General features: G+C 33.7%; 1 protein-coding gene and 1 pseudogene across 1 annotated transcript in view; one reads left to right on the forward strand and one right to left on the reverse strand.

Annotated features, from left to right (window-relative positions):
- Arid2 (AT-rich interaction domain 2) overlaps positions 1-18,850 on the forward strand; it is a 178,291-nt gene that overhangs the window by 157,673 nt on the left and 1,768 nt on the right. The window contains exons 17-20 of the mRNA XM_046435922.2: positions 12,838-12,976; positions 13,063-13,148; positions 14,869-14,992; positions 15,094-15,185. Of these exons, the coding sequence (XP_046291878.1) occupies positions 12,838-12,976; positions 13,063-13,148; positions 14,869-14,992; positions 15,094-15,185 (441 nt within the window). The remainder of the gene's footprint in view (positions 1-12,837; positions 12,977-13,062; positions 13,149-14,868; positions 14,993-15,093; positions 15,186-18,850) is intronic.
- LOC124087109 (nucleotidyltransferase MB21D2-like) overlaps positions 1-18,850 on the reverse strand; it is a 60,817-nt pseudogene that overhangs the window by 34,708 nt on the left and 7,259 nt on the right.

Here is an 18,850-nt window from a genome sequence, read left to right on the forward strand (position 1 = left end):
TAAGCTTTTAGCTATTTGCTATTACAAACAAACAGCTATGATGAACAATTTTGTGCTTATAAGACATTTTCTGTAAGTATTTCAGTGAGTAAAGTACCAAATTGGGATTTCTGGGTCAGGTAGTACACATACTTTTATTTTCATAGAATTGATAGGTTACTATCCAAAAATATTAAATTAATTTACAGTTCTGGCAGAAAAATATGAACATACTTCTTTTCTCTACCACCTGTCTACTACACACATAAGGGAAATTTTCCCCAATCTGATAGCAACAAAAGATCTCTTCACATTTTATTATTCTTTTGTTATTTTAATTTTATAAAACCATGCTTTATTTTTAGAGCAGTTTTACTCTCAAGCAAAATTGAAGAGAAAGGACAGAATTCCCAAATAAATAGCTTCCCCTACTATCAATATATTAGAGTGGTACATTTGTTATAATTGGTAGTAATGGACCGACATATGACTGATACCCAAATCCATAATTTACATTAAAGTTCACTCTTGATATTGTACATTCTGTGGATTTTGACAAAGGTGCTATCCACCACTATTACAGTAGCATACAGAATAGTCTCATTGTCCTAAAAATATTTTGTGTTCTGCCTCTTTATCTCTCTCCTTAACCTGTTTCAGTTTTTATTTTTTCAGTTATTAATGAGTTAAAAATCTTTATATAATTATTTATTTCTCCTCTGAATTAACTGATCATTTCATTTGCTCATTCTTTATTACCTTTCTACAAACTTCTCTGTGCAGTAAGGAATATCAATTTTTCATTATATGCAACTATAATGTCTTGAGACATTAGCCATATTTTTCTACATAGAATCTAAATCTTTTAATGCTTTATGTCCTGTTTGAAAGACCTTCTCGGCTGCTAGGTCATAAAGTGAACTTTTGTGCCTTTTAGCACTTTAATGTTTTAGCTCTTGAGGCATCTGTAGTTTAGTTTGACGTATAAAATAAGGTATGAATCTAGCTTAATTATGTTCCAAATGACCAACCTACTGGCAAGTTCCTCTTTCCCTCAGATATTTGAATTGTTATACTTGTCCTACCAAATTCCTATATGTGCTTTGGCTCTTTCTGAATTGTTCTCTCATTGGTCTCTGTTCTTACTACCCTATGACTTTAAATATATTTAAATGTTGCTCCTGCTGATCTTCTTTTTCAGACTGTTTCTTACAATTTGTTTGAGCATCTACCTTGAACCAGGCACTCTGCTAGATTTTGAAATTGGAGGGATACAGAGGTCAAACTTGGTACCTGTACATTTATTTATTATTTCAGAGTGCCTTTAGAGGTCCTCAAGAAAGACATGTTAGGATTTTGGTTGCTATTGTTTTCAGTATAATGGCTTTTTGTTTGGTTTTTGATAGTGAATATTTTTCCAATATTGAGTCATTCCCTTACTCAAGAAAAAAATTTTTCTCCAGTAAAGCTTTTAGCAGTTTCTAAGCATGAATTCTATAATTTTATTAAGTTTGTAGTATAGTTAAGTGTTGTTCTTGTCTTTTTTCCTGTCATAAATGATCTTAATTTCTATTATATTCTATAATTTTTCAATATTTATACCTTGTTTTACCTGCTTATCCAGTTATAATGTCTAATATTACTAGTTATATAATAATAACGATAATATTTGTCCATCTTTTTTAACTGATAGGCTTTATTTTTTTAAAGCACTTGTATTAGGATTGTACATGTTTGTTACATTTGATGAACTAATATTGGTAACAGTATTACTAACAAGACTTTTGCATTAAGAGTTACTCTTTGTGTCATATAGTTCTAAGGGTTTTAACAAATTCATAATGTCATGTATCCACTGTTAGTAACAGAAGGAGTACTTTCACTGTCCTAAAATCCACTCTACCTATTTGTTTCTCCTCTCCCTATCTCCAAACCCTACTCCTGGTAACTACTGGACTTCTTACTGTCTTTATAATTTTTAACTTTTTCATGATGTCATGTAGTTGAATCTATCACATTGCCTTCTTAGACTGGTGTCTTTCACTTTACAATATACATCTAAAGTTTGTGTGTGTGTGTGTGTGTGTGTCCCTCATAGTTCATTTTTATATTGTTTTATGATTTTATAATGTTCCATCATATACATGTACCACAGTTTGGTTTATCTATTCCGTATTGAATTATATAATGGTTTCTTACAGTTACTGGCAATTATGAATTAAGGTGGTATAAACATTGGAGTGGGGGTGTTTTGTGTGAACAGTTTTTTTTTTCAACTACTTTGAGCAAACACCTAGGATTATAGTTGCTGGATCATATGTGAAAATTGTGGTTAGCAATGTAAGAAACTATCAAACTGTCTTCCAAAGTGGCCATACTATTTTGCATTCTCATCAGCAGTGAATGAGCACTATTGCCTCACATCCCCACCAACACATGGTAGTGTCAGTGTCTAGGATTTTAGCCATTCTGATAAGTGTGTTTACTGGTATCACTGTTGTTTTAATTTGTGATTCTCTAATGACATACAATGGTTGTCTGTCTTTTCATTTGTTTATTTACCATCTGCATATCTTCTCTGATCAGGTGTGTGTTCACATCTTCAGCCAATTTTTTAACTGATTTGTTAGTTTGCTAAGAACTTTTGGTATGCATGGGTATTTTTGTCAAGTGCTACTCTCTATTTATTGGTATAATATAATTCTCTACCCCATGGCTGTGATAGATTACATCAATTAATTTTTAGTACCAACCTTGGTCGTGGCATACAGTTTTTTATATATTGTTTGCTGAAATTTTTGTGGGGATGTTAACATATATGTTCATGAGGGATACTAGCTGTAGTTTTCTTGTGGCATCTTTGGTTTTGATGTTAGGGTAATACTGTCCTCATAGAAGTAGTTAGGAAGTGTTCCCTTTGCTTCCATTATCTGTTAGAGATTTTAGAGAATTCATATCATTCCTCCCTTACTTAAGTATTTAGTTGAATTAACCATGAAACTGGTCCTGGTGCTTTTCGTTTTGAAGGTTATTGATTCAATTTCTGTAATAGTTACAGGCTTATTCAGATTATAGGTTTGTCTTTGTATGAGTTTTGCCAGTTTGTATCATTCAAGGATAACTAAGTTTTGAGTTTAGACGAGATCGGGCGCGTTCAGGGTGGTATGGCCGTAGACTAAGTTTTGAGTTTAGGAGCATGGAGATGTTTATAATATTCCTGTATTATACTTTCATTGTATTTGGAATCAGTAGTGATCTCTTTTTTACATTAGTGATTTGTATCTACTCTTGGTTTTTTTGGGGGGGTGCGGGGGGTTAGGTTGTCTAGAGGTTTATCTATTTTATTGATCTTTTCAAAGAGCTAGTTTTTAGTTTTGTTGATTTTTTTTTCCCACTGTTGATTTTCTATTTCCAATTTCATTAAACCAGCTGCTCTAATTTTTATTTATTTTCTCCTGTTTCCTTTAGATTTAATTTGCTCTTCCTTTTCTAGTTTCCTAGAATGAAAGCTTAGATTACTGATTTTAGAGCTTTTGAAATATATACATTCAAGATTATAGTTTACTCTCTTAATTACTGTTTTTACTCCATCTCCTGAATTTGAAGTTCTATTTTCATTTTGTCCATAATATTGAACAGTGTTGTTTAATCTTGAAATATTTTTGTATTTTCCAGCTTTCATTTTCTACTTCTATCTTAATTCTATTATAATATGAAAGGATAAATTAAAATTTTTAAGGTGTGTTTTATATCCCAGAATGTGTTCTATCTTGTGGATGTTCCACATGAGCTTGACGAGAATATGTTGCTAGATAAAATATTCTGTAAATATCGGTAAGATCCAATCGATTGATGGTATTAGCCACTTCAACTATTTACTTAGTTTTCTGCCTTTTGAATCTTGATTCTGGTCAATGCTGTCAGTAAGCTCAGTCAATCAAGATTCACTCTCAGCCGAGCACAGTGGTGCAGGCCTGTAATCCCAGCAGCTTGGGAGGCTGAGGCAGGAGGATCTCGAGTTCAAAGACGGCCTCAGCAACAGTGAGGCACTAAGCAACTCAGTGTAAACTAATGATAGAGATATGTTGAAGTTTCCAACTATCATAGTGGATTTGTCTCTTTTTCCATGTAGTTCTATCAGTTTTTGCATAACACATTTTAATGCCTTGTGTTAGGTACATCCACCTTAAGGATTGTTATGTCTTCTTGGAGAATTTACCTCTTTATCCTGATAATTTTCCTCATTCTGAACTCAGCTTTCTCTGAAATGAAAATACTAACTCCAGCCTTCTTTTGATTAGTTTATGCAGAGTTTATCTTTCTTCATCCCTTTAGTGTATCTGTATGTTTTGGGGAATAAAACCTGGGGTCTTGCACATGCTTATGAACATATGAGCTACCACTGAAATACACACTCATCCCTTCATACTTTATTTCTGAATCTGTTCATGTCTCTGTATTTAACAACACATGGTTAGGTCTTTAGACATTTATGTTAAAGTGATTATTAATATAGTTGCTTTGATAACCTGCTATATTTGTAAAGGCAACGTTTTTTTTAATTTGCTTTTTGTATTTTTGCTTTTACTTTTACCTTCTCTAATTCTCCCTTTAGTATACTAATTTTATTTCTTTTAAAATAGGTAATCGAAATCACTTTCAAACAATAATATACTGTTTCACAAATAGTACAGGTACCTTGTAACATATCAATTTTTCCAAAGTGTCCTTCACACCATTGCAGTCATTACACTTAACCACAGGCTATAATCACCAAATACATTGTTACTATTATTATTTTGAAAAAACATTAAATCAACTAAGAGTTTTAAAAATAAGATGTCATTGATTCCTTCTCTAACATTTTTTTCTTTCTTTTGTAGATTAAACTTTTTGGCCTCTTAAATCTTCCTCCTCTCTAAAGATTTTTTTTTTTTTTTTTTTTTGTCCATGCTAGGCATCAGACTCAGGCCTGGGTCCTTGGTATATGCTAAGCAAGCACTCCACCACTGAGCTCCACTCCAAGCCCTGAAGAAAGCCTAACATTTCTTGTCAGAAGGGATCATATACCTTCAGGGTTAACTAAGAAAGTATTTTGCTGGGTGTAACTGAACATGCCTTAGTCCCAGATACACAAGAGGCTGAGGCAGGAGGATCACAAGTTCATAGGCATCATAGTGAGATCCTGTTTCAAAAGAGAGAAGTTTTCTATTTTGCTGCTGCTGCTTTTTTTTTTTTTTTTTAATATTTTTAGTTGTAGATGATAGGTATGTGCTGTACCACTGAGCTACAAAACCCCAAAAGCAACTTTCTTTTTTTTTTTTTTGGAGGAAAACATATGTTTATTAGCTCCACATAGCCAAGCCATAATCTATACATATTTCTTTTTTTTTTTTTTTTAGTTTGTTCTTTTTAGATATACAAGACAGTAGAATGAATTTTGACATATTGTACATACATGGAATATAACTTATTCTAGTTAGGATCCTATTCTTGTGGTTGTACATGATGCTGAGTTTCCCTGGTAGTGTATTCAAATACAAGGATATGGGGCTGGGGTTGTGGCTCAGGGGTAGAGTGCTCACCTAGCACATTGGAGGTCCAGGGTATGATCCTCATGAAAATAAATAAAAGTATTGTGTCCAACTACAACTAAAAAATTAATATTTTAAAAAAATACAAGGATAGGAAACTTATGTTCAATTAATTTTATGTCCTTCCTTTTCCCCTCCCACCTCTCTTCCCTTCGTTCCCCTTTGTCTAATCCAATGGACTTTTGTTATTCCTCTCTGCACCCTACCTTGTTGTAGGTTAGCATCCACCCATTAGAGAGAACATTTGGTCTTTGGCTTTTTGATATTGGCTTATTTGCTTAGGAGGATAGTCTCCAATTCCATCCATGCACCAGCAAATGCTATAATTGCATTCTTCATTATTGCTGAGTAATATTCCATTGTAGGTTGGCTCTTGGAAATTGACCTGCTATAAACATTGATGTGGCTTTGTCACTATAGTATGCTAATTTTAAGTCCTTTAGGTATATGCCAAAGGTATGAGATAACTGGATCAAATGGTGGTTCCATTCCAAGTTTTCTAAAAAATCTCCATAATACTTTAAAGAGTGACTGCTTTTTCTATTTCTATGCAGAACATCATTGGACTTCTAGTAGGAATTACATTCCCTCTAAAAACTAGAACAAGACAGGGATGCCCTCTTTCACCACTCGTGTTCAACATAGTCCTTGAAACCCTAGCCAGAGCAATTAGACAAAAGAAAGAAATTAAAGGGATACAAATAGGAAAAGAAGAGTCTGTGACTTTAAGAAGATGACTTTAAATTTAAGAAGATGTTTCTCAACCTTTGTTGAGAAAACCTTTGTCTTGCATGAGACAAGAACTCTAGGGGAGGGGTTGGAGGCATAACTCAGTGTTAGAGCACTTGCCTAATATGCATGAGGCCCTGGCACCAAAAACAAAACAAAACAAAAAAATAATGGTTACTTCTCCCTTTCCCTCCTAAAAGCATTTTTCCCCCTCTAATTATCACTACAGTAACTTTGTGAGAATTCTGGAGGTAAAAATTCCAAAAATGTAGTTCTCCCCCGGACCCCAAGGAGTTTTAACTCTGAAGGTCATCCAGTCTAGGCTTCCTGTAATTTGTCAGTTATTGTTTAATATTTCTACAAGTAACTGGCTTCATCAGTAGGCTGTGATTATTTATATTAGTGTCTTTCCAGCTTTCAGGTAGCAGTTTGCCCTGTGGCTTCTATTTTTTGATTAATCTAAAAGAGTCTGGTCCAGTCCCCCACCTTCCACCCCCACATAGGTACTGGGGATTGAACCTAGGGTTTCATCTTTTTTTTTTTTTTTTTTAGATTTTATTTTATTTTATTTGAGACCAGATCTCACTAAGTTGCCAAAGCTGGCCTCAAACTTGTGAACTTCCAGCTTCAGCCTCCCTAGCTGCACCACCATGGCAGGCAGAAGAATTCTTAATGTTCACTTCATTCAATTCGTTTCATGTTTTGAGAATGGAAGTGATTTGACTTCCAAGCTCTTTACATGTCTGAGAAGAAATTGGAAATTCTCATTCTTTGCTTGTCTATTGTTATTAAGCACAGCATTGACTATTAACTTGTAACTGAAATATATAAGTAACGTATATATTTAAAAAAGAGAAACCAAACTTGTGTTTGACCGTAAGATTTCTTTTTTTTTTTAGTATATTGATTTTAAGTAATATTTTGTTTGAAAAGAGGATTCTACTGTTCTAAAAGACATTTGAAGACCAGTTTTCTAGAATATATTGCTCATCCTAAATCTCTAGTACATAACTGGTAAAAGTGAAAAAATTAATTCCCTTTAAGACAAATGATCTGTATTGTGTTAATATTTAGAATTATATTATGAAAAATCAAACCAGCTGTGTAGAGGATCTCAATTTTATTCCAAACAAACATTTTTAGTGTGAAAGCTGTTCTGTCTGTAAACCAGAGATTTGGTACTAGGTAAATTGATATTCTCTCTGACCACAATAAAAACTACTCAAGCAATATTAAACTTCTGGGTTCCTGCTGAAACTTACACGTAGTAATTCCAACAAACATCAACTTCATTTTATTTTGCAAATTATTTTTTTTTTAACAATTTGGAAGCTCTACTTCTTCCAGAAGTATAATCCAAAATTCCTGGAAAATCTTTAATTTCCTCTAATTAATTTTTCTGAAATAATGTGCTAAGTTAAAAATACTTAAAAAATGAAATATTTAATAAAAACTGATAGCAATTTTGTGCACTTTATTTTGGGGTTGTGACTCAGTGCTGGAGCCCTTGCCTAGAATGTTTGAGGCACTGGGTTCAATCCTCAGCACTACATAAAAATAAATAAAATTAAGGTATTGTGATCCAGCTACAACTAAAAAAAATTTTTTTTGAAAAAAGAAAAAGAAATATCTATAGACAAGGTGAGTCTTATAAAACTGCCATCTTGATGATTTGAAAACATTTGATGAAGTAAAATACTTAGAGTAAAAATAATTCATGATTCTCTTGCCTTCAGCAAAGAATGCTTAATTCTAGGTGTTGCCGGTTAAGGTTGACCTTAACAAGTAATTAAATTGATCAACAACTTAGATTACATGTCAGTAAGATAATAAAATTGAAATTAGTGTTATACCATCTTTTGTCTTAATTTTGTGGTCAGAAAACCAGAGAGAATCTTCAGAGGGTCATTAGCACAGTGCATGGCACTGAAAAGCTTTTTTTTTTTTTTTTTTTTTTAATTAACACTTCTTGACTGAGTGAAGTAAATGCAGATTAACTGATTCTAAAGTCACAGTTCTTCCCTGAACTGGCTTGTTGGCATTTTGCATCTTCATTTGTGAAGTTAACAGGCCATCATCTTGCTGTTGCTAAGAGTATAAAATATTATGTGGGCCATGCATTGGGAGTACATGCCTGTAATGTTAGCAGCTCCAGAAGCTGAGGCAAGAGGATCGCAAATTCAAAGTCAGCCTGGAAACTTTGTGAGGCCCTGTCTCAAAAAACAAAAAAGGGCTGAGGTTGTAGTCATGCTAAAGTGCCCCTGGGTTAAATCCTAGTATGCTCCCCTACCCCCATAAAAGATTTTGTGTAAAAGCTCATGGATATTTTGTTAATATGCCTGTACTTGTAGTTAGAACTAATAAACTTTTATAAATGTCAGATTAACTTCATGTAATATACTTTCCCATAACATTAGTTTGAGAATTAGGTGTTTCTTAGGCCTTAACTACTGGTCTGCCTTAATTAAAAGTATTAGGAAAAGCCCTAATTTCTACCACAGGTAGTGACAGAGGTTCTATTTTTGTTTTTTTAACCTTACTCTAATACCATAGAGTCCAGTTACTTAAAGATGTTATCAAATACCAAAAGGTTATTCACCATGAGATTAATTTGCCAAATTGTATTGAGGTCCATTTCATTTTCAAATATTTTAAATGTTTGGGAAAATAATTTTGTAGGGTAAAATTATAATCTGTAGTTTACCAATCACCTCATTTACTTATTCCTTGGGAGATTGTGCATACAATAAGAAGTATGTACCAATGGTAATCTCTCTCTCTCTCTCTCTTTTTTTTTTTTTTTTTGGTACCAGCACTGAACCCAGTGGCACTTAACCACTGAGCCACATTCCCAGCCCTTTTCAAATTTTTTTTTTATTCTGAGACAGGATCTTACCAATTTCCTTAAGGCCTTACTAAGTTGTTGAAGCTGGCTGCTTTGAACTTGCAGTCCTCCTGTGGCAGTCTCTAAGTCACCAGGATTACAGGTGCGCCCTACAGCATCCAGCCAAAACTATACATTTTTTAAAAATGTATAGTCTTTTATGTACATTTATTAATAATTATGTGTACATCTTACTTTTAAACTAGAATATTCCTACAAACAAACATATCCCATATTCTTTTACTCCAAATAGTTTTGGAGCAGGGGATATTGTTTGTTGTTTTTGCAGCAAGGAGAACCTTTAAGAATGCCATGAAATACTTTTTGACTTAAAGAAAAATAGCTTGGCTAGGAGTGGTGGCACACACCTGAAATGCCAGCTATTATGAATGCTGAGGCAGGAGAATAGCAAGTTCAAGGACAGCCTGAGCAACTTAGTGAGACCTTGTCTCAAAGTAAAATTTAAAAAGGGATCAGATATAGCCCAGTGGCAGAGTGCTTAGCATGTGTTTAATTTCCAGTACTGCCAACATAAAACAAAGAAAAACAGCCCTCCAAGAACTTATGAATAAGAAAACTTCGAAGGATATTGAACTAAAATGCTATTTTTAGTTCTTTATACGTATGTCTTAATAACCAAGGAAAAGCCTTAGCTTTATAATCACAGATGTTTATTTTTAAATTATTCTTTTGAGTATGGTGAATTATTAAAATTAATCATGTATTAGATGTGTGTGTGTGTGTGTGTATTTGTGTATATGTATAAAAACCTCCTTTTTATTTACATGCACAACCTCCTAAATAGATTGCCAATTTTTAAAGAATAAACTCAAAGTAACGAGAAAAAAAAAGTGTTTTATTTACTTCATTTGTTTATGTGTTTATGATGCTTAAGAATTTTTTTAAAAAGTGATGATAACAACCATAGTACAAAATACACAAGTAGTAGTTGTTGACTTTATTTTACTTTTAAGTATGAAGTAGTTTATTCTTAAGTGTCTCCTCAGATGATATCAGAAAACATACCTGGTAGAGTTTTGTGAATCTCTTCATTGAACTAAACAACTTTTTACTTGGATAAAAGAAAATGGAATTTGGCTGAAGGGGAGTTTGGTGAAGCAATAGAACCTAATCTTTAGCTTTAGATGCAGTTATTTAGATAATGAAAAAGGTCAAGCTATTATAAAATGTATTGGTGATTTAATTGAAAATAGTATGTACCATGAAAGACTGCCAATGACTTAGAGAAAAATGTCACAGTTACTACAATAAATATATGAAATGATAAATTTTGGATTGCTGTGTCTGATATTGATAAATACTGAGAAAGTAGCAGGATCAACGAAAAAGCATTGTTCTGTTGTTTTCAATGTAGGATTTAATGAGAAAAGACAGAAGATGGAAAAGGGGATGATTTTTAAAGGAACACAATAGAATCTATTACAGAAGTGAAATAGGTACCCCTAAAAATAGAAGCTACTGCTGGCTAAGCCCTAAGGAAAAGAGGATGGGTAGTGACTAAAGATTTATTATGGAGAAGTTAAGGAAGCCTTAGTAAAATAAACTTAAATTCTTTCAATAATGTCTTTTTTCACAAACATAAAAGGAGGAAATTGTTTTTAATTTGCAAATTCACTAATACAGGACAAGATAAGTGTTCAGTATTTAACCAAAGTTTAGTTCGAAGCAGGTTTTATGGGAAATATTTTTGAGAAGAGAAATAAATAAAATTAGTTGAGTGATGATGAGTATCACTTGATAATGGAGGGTATTAACTTAGAGACAGACTAGACTTCCCTGAGCATAGTTTGGCAAGTTTGAAATAGCTGTGGACAAAGTCTCAGGGCAGAGAATTAGCAAGCTGAGCAGGTGAAAAGACAAGAGGTCACCAATACCACTACTACTATTACTAGTACCAATAATTTTAATAATGATTGTGGTGACAGTATCTCTCTTTTATTTATGACCTACTATATGTCAAAGAGCTTTACATACATCAAGTTTGTCCTCAAAACCACCCCCAAAACTAGATTCACAATAAGTAAAAAATTTGAGAGAAATGTTTTTTGCCCAGAGATCTACTTATTAAACCCATCAAAACAAGCATATCCACATTGTATATGTCATAAATTGTGTACTTATTATAACAGTTTTTCAGCAGAGGGCAGCAAAGTATTCTAAAGGAGAGCATTGTTTTATAGAAACCATACTAACCAAGAGTGGCGAGCAGTATATAAAATTGTATCAGTCGCAATTTTGTTTCAACACACACAACACACACACATATATACAGAAAAAGCTTAAAAATGTTATTCATTATCAAGTATTATGTACTCTACATAATTGTATGTGCTGTACTTTATATATAAAAGTTTATTTACACCACTATCACAACAAACATTTCAGCAATGTACTGGGGTACAACATTAGATGGCTACAAGGACTTAGGTGATAGGAATTTTTCAGCTCCATTACAATCTTATAAGACTATTGTCATACAGGTTTTCATTGTCCAAAATATTGCTGTTTAGTTCATGGGTGTATCTCAGTTAATGGTTCAATAGTATTTAGGTAAAGTCTTAGCACAATAAGGCAAGTCTCCAGAATAGAGATCCAATCATTTATTTCATATTAATGAATAGTATTGTAAAGTACTTTAAATAAAAGTAACGCCAAAACATAAAATGCTTATCCTGATTTTAATTTCACGTAAACTTTTCATAGGTGTTTATATAGATGAATGTGAACAGAAATGAAATATATTATTATAGTGATTTATTAACATTCTCTATAATTGAGTAATTATTTTTTATTAAAATTTATTTTTAAGTGTCATTCCCTGAAGGAATATTAATTTGGATATATGTTGCACATTAAAAATTGGTTCAAATATAGGCATGTCTATATGAAGGCCAAAAAAAAAATCACATCCTAAAAGATATCTGCCACAGACTTGATAAAGATAATTACTGTTAAATACCCAAGTTAGTAATTATTAACTGAAATCTTGTGATGCATTTGTTGCTGTGTAGATTCTAGTGATGTTTCTCAGTGCCATGTATATAAAAGAGAATAGTATCTGATTTCATTTCAGTGTTATGTCCTTTGCCACTTACCCACTCAGACATATATTGTTAAGCCTTCATAGTGAACAGGATATGATGTTGGGGAAATAAAAGATGTGACTTCTTAAACATGAATAGACATATAAAATATGAACTCAGCTAAAAAGCCAGACTGGCCAAAATTTATTGAATTTTAAATGTTGGATTAGATATGCTGAAACTATTATGTAATATGAAATCTAGTAAATGAGCAATTTCTTAAAGTACAATTAAGTGTGATATTTGTTTATAAGATACTGTTCTATTGTGTTTTAAAATATTTCATCTGTCATTAAAGATAGTGAATTAGGAAAGAAGAATATTAAACTTAAACCAAATAACTAAAATATTTATTATAGTTGAATGCTTCATCCTAGAGAAATTTTCAAAATACACTTTAATTGAAATGAATTAGAGATTGCTTACTCTATTTTGCTATGTATTGATCTATAACTTGTATTAAGGATAGCAGGTTTTCTATTTTAAAGAATATATCCAAGTGTCAGAAAGTTTTTGTTTTGTTTTGTTTTGTTTTTTGTTTTTTTAGGTGGTTTCAAACACCCTCACAGGTTTTCTACCACGCAGCTACTGAACATGGAGGCAAAGATGTATATCCAGGGCAGTGTCTTTGGGAAGGTTGTGAGCCTTTTCAGCGACAGAGGTTTTCCTTTATAACCCACTTACAGGTATACTTTTTTAATATTATTTGCTTAGTAACTCATCTGGTTCCATCAAAAATCTTTATATTCTTTTACTTTCTTTTTTCACAAAGGATAAGCACTGTTCAAAGGATGCCCTGCTTGCAGGATTAAAACAAGATGAGCCAGGACAAGCAGGAAATCAAAAATCTTCTACCAAGTAAGGAAAATCATTTTGTTTCCTGTTACATATATTAAAAAAAAAAAAAAAATACTTGGAAACTAGGCATAACACAAGAATAATAAAAAGCCATTTAGCCTGTTGGGAAACCTGAAACCTGGGTTCTAGTCCAGCTCTACTACTATTCAGCTAGGAGACCCTGTTCAAATTGCTTATATTCTGTAGGCATCATTTTCCATATTGGCTAGACTGCATGGTCTCTACATTACTTTGTAGTTTCAACATTTTGATTCAACTTTGTAGAGAAGTCATTGGAACAAAAGATAATATGTGGGAAGTGCTTTCTAAATTGGAAGTACTACATGTGATTATTTTTTAAGAGAATAAATGTATTTAATAATGGCAAAGGAATTTCTTCACATATTTGTATATATAGAGACATGCATACTTACTGGTTTACAATCTAAAGATTGCTTTCACATTATATTATTTAAAATTCAGAATTAGTTTATGTAACAACTATCAGAAAATATCCCCACTTTACAGATGTGGGAAGAATATTAAAAGTCATGCACTAGTTATAGTGTCAGAAACAGTTTCCTTATGTATCAGTGTTCTTTGCAACGGCTGCCTCATAGAACACAACAGATAGTGATGTAGTTTGGACTGGGAATGTAGTTCAGTGGCAGAGCAAGATAGTGATGCAGTTTATCTGCTTGGCTGAAGAAATCTACAGTACCTTGAATCTGATTTCATATATATATATATAACTTTCTGTCATCCCTCCATTCTATGTCTTTCATGAAGAACTATCTTGAGCTGGGCTTGTGTCTGTAATTGCAGATTTTCAGGAGGCTGTGGCAGGAGGAAAACAAGTTCAAGGCCAGCTTCTGCAACATAGCAGGATCTTGTCTCAGAGTAAAAAGGACTGGAGTTATAACTTAGTGGTAGAGCACACTAAGTTCAGTCCCCTGTACTGTGGGAGTGGGGGAAAAGGAAGGGGTCGACAGAAATTATTAAATAATAATGAAAAATAAGATTATGTAAGAAAGTAATTGTCCAAAATGTAGTGTTCAGCATAGTTCATATTATATTAGGCTATATTTTCCTGGATGACCTATGCTATTACATTCTTAGGTAATACTGTTTCACTGTTAGATGCTATTTAAAAGTAATTTACAATGCAAATTTTAAACTATTTTCTTAACATTCAAAAATGGGAACTCTACAATCTACTATTTTATTACTGTATTGTATTTATTGTTATTGCCTGCTTACCCAAAACAGTAATTTTAAAGATGGACCATAACGGAGCATCTGTTATTCACTTTAAAATTGATAGATTAGAGCCAGATGAAGTGGCACAGGCCTGTAATCCCCCAGTGACTGGGGAGGCTGGGGCAGAAGGAACTCAAATTCAAGGTCAGCCTCAGCAATTTAGTGAGGCCCTAAGCAAGAACCTGTCTCAAAAGAAAAAAATTAAAAGGGGCTAGGAATGTAGCTTCCAGTGTCCCTGGTTAAATCCCCAGTGTGGGGAAGGTGGGGAATCAATAGATTGGAAAATAAAAGACCTGAAATTTCACCTCAATACTAAGGTTCTTTGCCTAGACTGACATAAACATAATATTAGTGCTGGACCTTTTATTCACCTTGTATCAGAATTTCAGAGTAACCACCTAATGAGGTTGGCAATGTGGTTACCATTCTGTCTGCAGAATTCAGTTAACAGTCTCCATCTCTGTTTGTCTGATCAATTTAGGCAACCAGCTGTAGGAGGCACAAGCTCAACTCCTAGAGCACAAAAGGCCATTGTGAACCATCCCAGTGCTGCACTCATGGCTCTCAGGAGAGGATCAAGAAACCTTGTCTTTCGAGATTTTACAGTAAGCCTTCCTTGAAAACTTTATCTGCGAAGGTATGAGCCCCATATGAGTTTGATCTTTATTGTAATTTTTTTTTTCTTATATTCTCCTTTCCTTTTTAGGATGAAAAAGAGGGACCAATAACTAAACACATCCGACTAACAGCTGCCTTAATATTAAAAAATATTGGTAAATACTCAGAATGTGGTCGCAGGTGAGTAATTTATTTTCCCTAGCAACAGTGAGTTTAACTTTACTTTTACATATATGTTCATAAAATGAGGTATCTCTTTTACTTACTGTTTTTCTAGGTTTCATGAATGTCCAAAAGTTTATGCTATCAGGATCTCTCAAAAGCCAAAAATAGGGGTTGGGGTTGTAGCTCAGTGGTAGAGCAATTGCCTGGCACTTGTAAGGCACTGGGTTCAATCCTCAGCATCACATAAAAATAAATTAACTAAACAAAGGTATTGTGTCCATCTACAACTAAAAAAAAAAAAAGCCAAAAAATAAATAGAAATTGAAAGAACCAGAAGAACAAAAATAGCTTTATTAAAGAGGAAACTTGAGAGTTTATTGGGGGAGAAAAACTAACCATTTGAAATGATGTGGTGTCATAATGAAATTGTTTGAAAACTGGCATTTTAATGAACTCATCAAAGTCATAGATGCTACTACGAATCATTATAGTACTCTGAAGTTTTAAGAGTTGCTTTCTGACAGACTTAAGAGAATAATCAGGATTTTGTAGCTCTATAGAAACTTGGATTAACTCTTTAAAGAGAACAAATGTGGAATGTTTTGTATATACTATACTTTGTCTCCCTTAAAGGAACTTTTCTCATATTCCTTCTGCATCTTCAACTGAGCATTCTCAGGCTCCTTTCATTTCATTTCCAAAATGAATAAGAAAAATTCTTTTGCTTTTTTGGACAATACTGGGGATAAAACTCAGGGCCTAATGCATGCTGGGATAGAAAACAAAACTTAATAATTAAGCAAAGGTTTTCAGAAAAAGAAGAAATATAAAGGTTTAAAAACCATGAGAATGCCAATGTCTTCCTGATTCATTCATAATTATTTCTTTTTAGTTTTCTCACTTTATTTCCTTCCATACCCCTCTATTTGCTTCATAGCCTACATTCCTCCCCACCCTCCCACTCCTGTACTGGGGATGGAACCCAGAGGCGTTTACCATTGAGCTAGTTCTCAGTACCCCCTACCCCCATTTTTAAATTTTTTTCTTTTGAGACATACTCTTTGAGACATACTCTTACTAAGTTTCTTAAGGCCTTGCTTAGTTGCTGAGGCTGGCCTCAGACTTCTGAGACTCTTAAGTCACTGAGATTACAGGCATGCAGTGAGCATCATCAGGCCTGACTTTCATTGTCTACATTTCAACCAGGCCACACCACTTGCAAGTTCCTGAGCACACTAGGCTCTTTCATTTCACACTTTTAAACTTGTTCCAGTGATCCAGTGATTCTCTGCCTAGAATGCCCTTGTCCAAGGGAGAATGCTCAATGTCCAAGTCATCATTCTCAGTTTGTATTTGAATTTTTGTGTTTTCCATAATTGCTTCTTTTTTTATTAATATATATATATATATTTTAGTTGTCAATGGATCTTTTTTGTTTTATTTGTTTATTTATATGCAGTGCTGAGGATCAAACCCAGTGCCTCACACATGCCAGGCAAATGCTCTACCACTGAGCCATAGCTGCAGCCCCTCCACAAGTGTTTCTTTAGGTTTTTTTCATTCTAAATTTAGGAAAGTCTTCATCCCTCCCTTTTTTTTTTTTTTCTTCTATTTTCTTACACCCAGAATTTTTTATTTTTGTGGGTTAGGTTTTTTTTTATTATTCTTTTTAGTTATACATGAGTACAATGTATTTTGACGTATCTTACATACATGAAGCATAACTTCCCATTTTTGTGGTTGTACTCTAGTAGAATGAATTAAACATAACTTTCCTATGTTCTTATATATATAAGTACACAACCAGACTAGTGTAACTCCGCATCATGTACAGAAACCAAGTTACTGGATTACGGGAGTGTGCCACTGTACCCAGCCAGACATTTGATATAAATTCCCCCTCCCTTCCCTTCATTCCCCTTTGTTGAATCCAAAGTACTTCTGTTCTTCCCTACCCTTCCCCATTATTGTGAGTTAGCATTCATATATCAGAGAGAACATTTGGCCTTTGTTTTGGGGGATTGGCTTTTTTCACTTAACGTGATATTCTTCAGCTTCATCCATTTACTAGCAAATGCCATAATTTCATTCTTCTTTATTTCTGAGTAATATTCCATTCCATATATACTATATATATAGTATATATGTTACATTTTCTTTATCCATCTTTTGAAGGACACCAAGGTTGGTTCTATAGCTTAGCTATTGTGAATTGAGCTTCTATAATCATTGATGTGGCTGTGTCACTATAGTATATTGATTTTAAGTCTTTTGGGTATATGCCAAGGCATGGGAAAACAGGGTCCAAGTTTTCTGAGGAATCTCCATACTGCTTTCCAAAGTGGTTGCACCAACTTGCAGTCCTACCAGCAGTGTATGAGAGTGCCCTTTTTCCCACATCCTCACCAATATTCACTGTTACTTCTATTCTTTGTAATTGCCATTCTGACTAGAGTGAAATGAAATCTCAGTGTAGTTTGAATTTGCTTGCTAGAGATGTTGGACATTTTTTCATATATTTGTTGACTGATGGGATTTCTTCTGTGAAGTGCCTGTTTATTAGTTCTTTTGCCTATTTATTGATTGGATTATTTGGGGTTTTTTGGTGTTGAGTTTTTTGAGTTCTTTATATGTCCTGGAAATTAATTTTCTGAGGTACATGTGGCAAATATTTTCTCCCATGCTGTAGGCTCTCTCTTCACGCTATAGTTTCCTTTGCTGTGAAGCAGCTTTTCAGTTTGATACCATCCCATTTATTGACTCTTGATTTTACTTCTTGGGCTTTAGTAGTCTTGAGAAATTCGGTTCCTAAGCTGACATGATGAAACACGCAGAATTTTTTTAATGATGGCATCAAGATTCTTGGATAATCTCATTGCTGACTGACTTGTTTTTCAGACATTTTGTTTTGGTTTTGGTACTGGGGATTGAACAGAGTGATTTATCACTGAGCTACGTCTCCAGCCCTTTTTTATTTTGAAACGGTCTCGCAAAGTTGCTTAGGGCCTTACTAAATTGCTGAGGCTGGCCTCAAACTTGCCATCGTCCTGCTTCAGCCTCCCCAGTCACTGGATTGCAAGCATGTACCACTGTACCCAGCCAGACGTTTAATATAAAGTTTTCACACTTATATTGCTGTCAAAATCATGCCTATCACTGAGCTTTTATGTTAACATTACTATACTTGCCTTGTCATGCATCTGTTCATATATCTAATCATTCCTCCCGTTTCTGGCTGGTTCTTAACACTTTTCTGCTCAAATCTCAGCATCACTTTTGCTAGCTGATACTCACTTTTATAACCTCTGATCTTTATGTATACAACCACATCAATAATGTGACCTTCTAGGTTAAAAAAAAAAATGGGTAATCTAGCATTCAGGTTATTATTAAATTAGACGTGGCCTGGTTTCACTTAATGAAGAGAAAGAAACTTTAATCATGCCTATAGTATTATTTTCAAGTCACCTCTTAAAAGCACCCTTTTTGTTCCTTGCCAGCTGTTTCCTCGCATGATGTGAATTTTCTAAAATGAAAATTTCTTCTTTCGTGAATGAAGACACAAAATAATGCTATGCAATCTTTTATGGAGAAAAAGCAAACAGATGGTGTTGCCTAATTCTGCCCCAACTAGGTAGAAGTCATTTCAGTTTAGGATGCCTCAATTTATTCATTTGTAA

This window comes from Marmota monax, unplaced genomic scaffold (genome assembly GCF_021218885.2).
Source record: "Marmota monax isolate L192 unplaced genomic scaffold, Marmota_monax_Labrador192_F-V1.1 WCK01_AAM20220418_F8-fsc00012, whole genome shotgun sequence".
NCBI lineage: Eukaryota > Metazoa > Chordata > Mammalia > Rodentia > Sciuridae > Marmota > Marmota monax.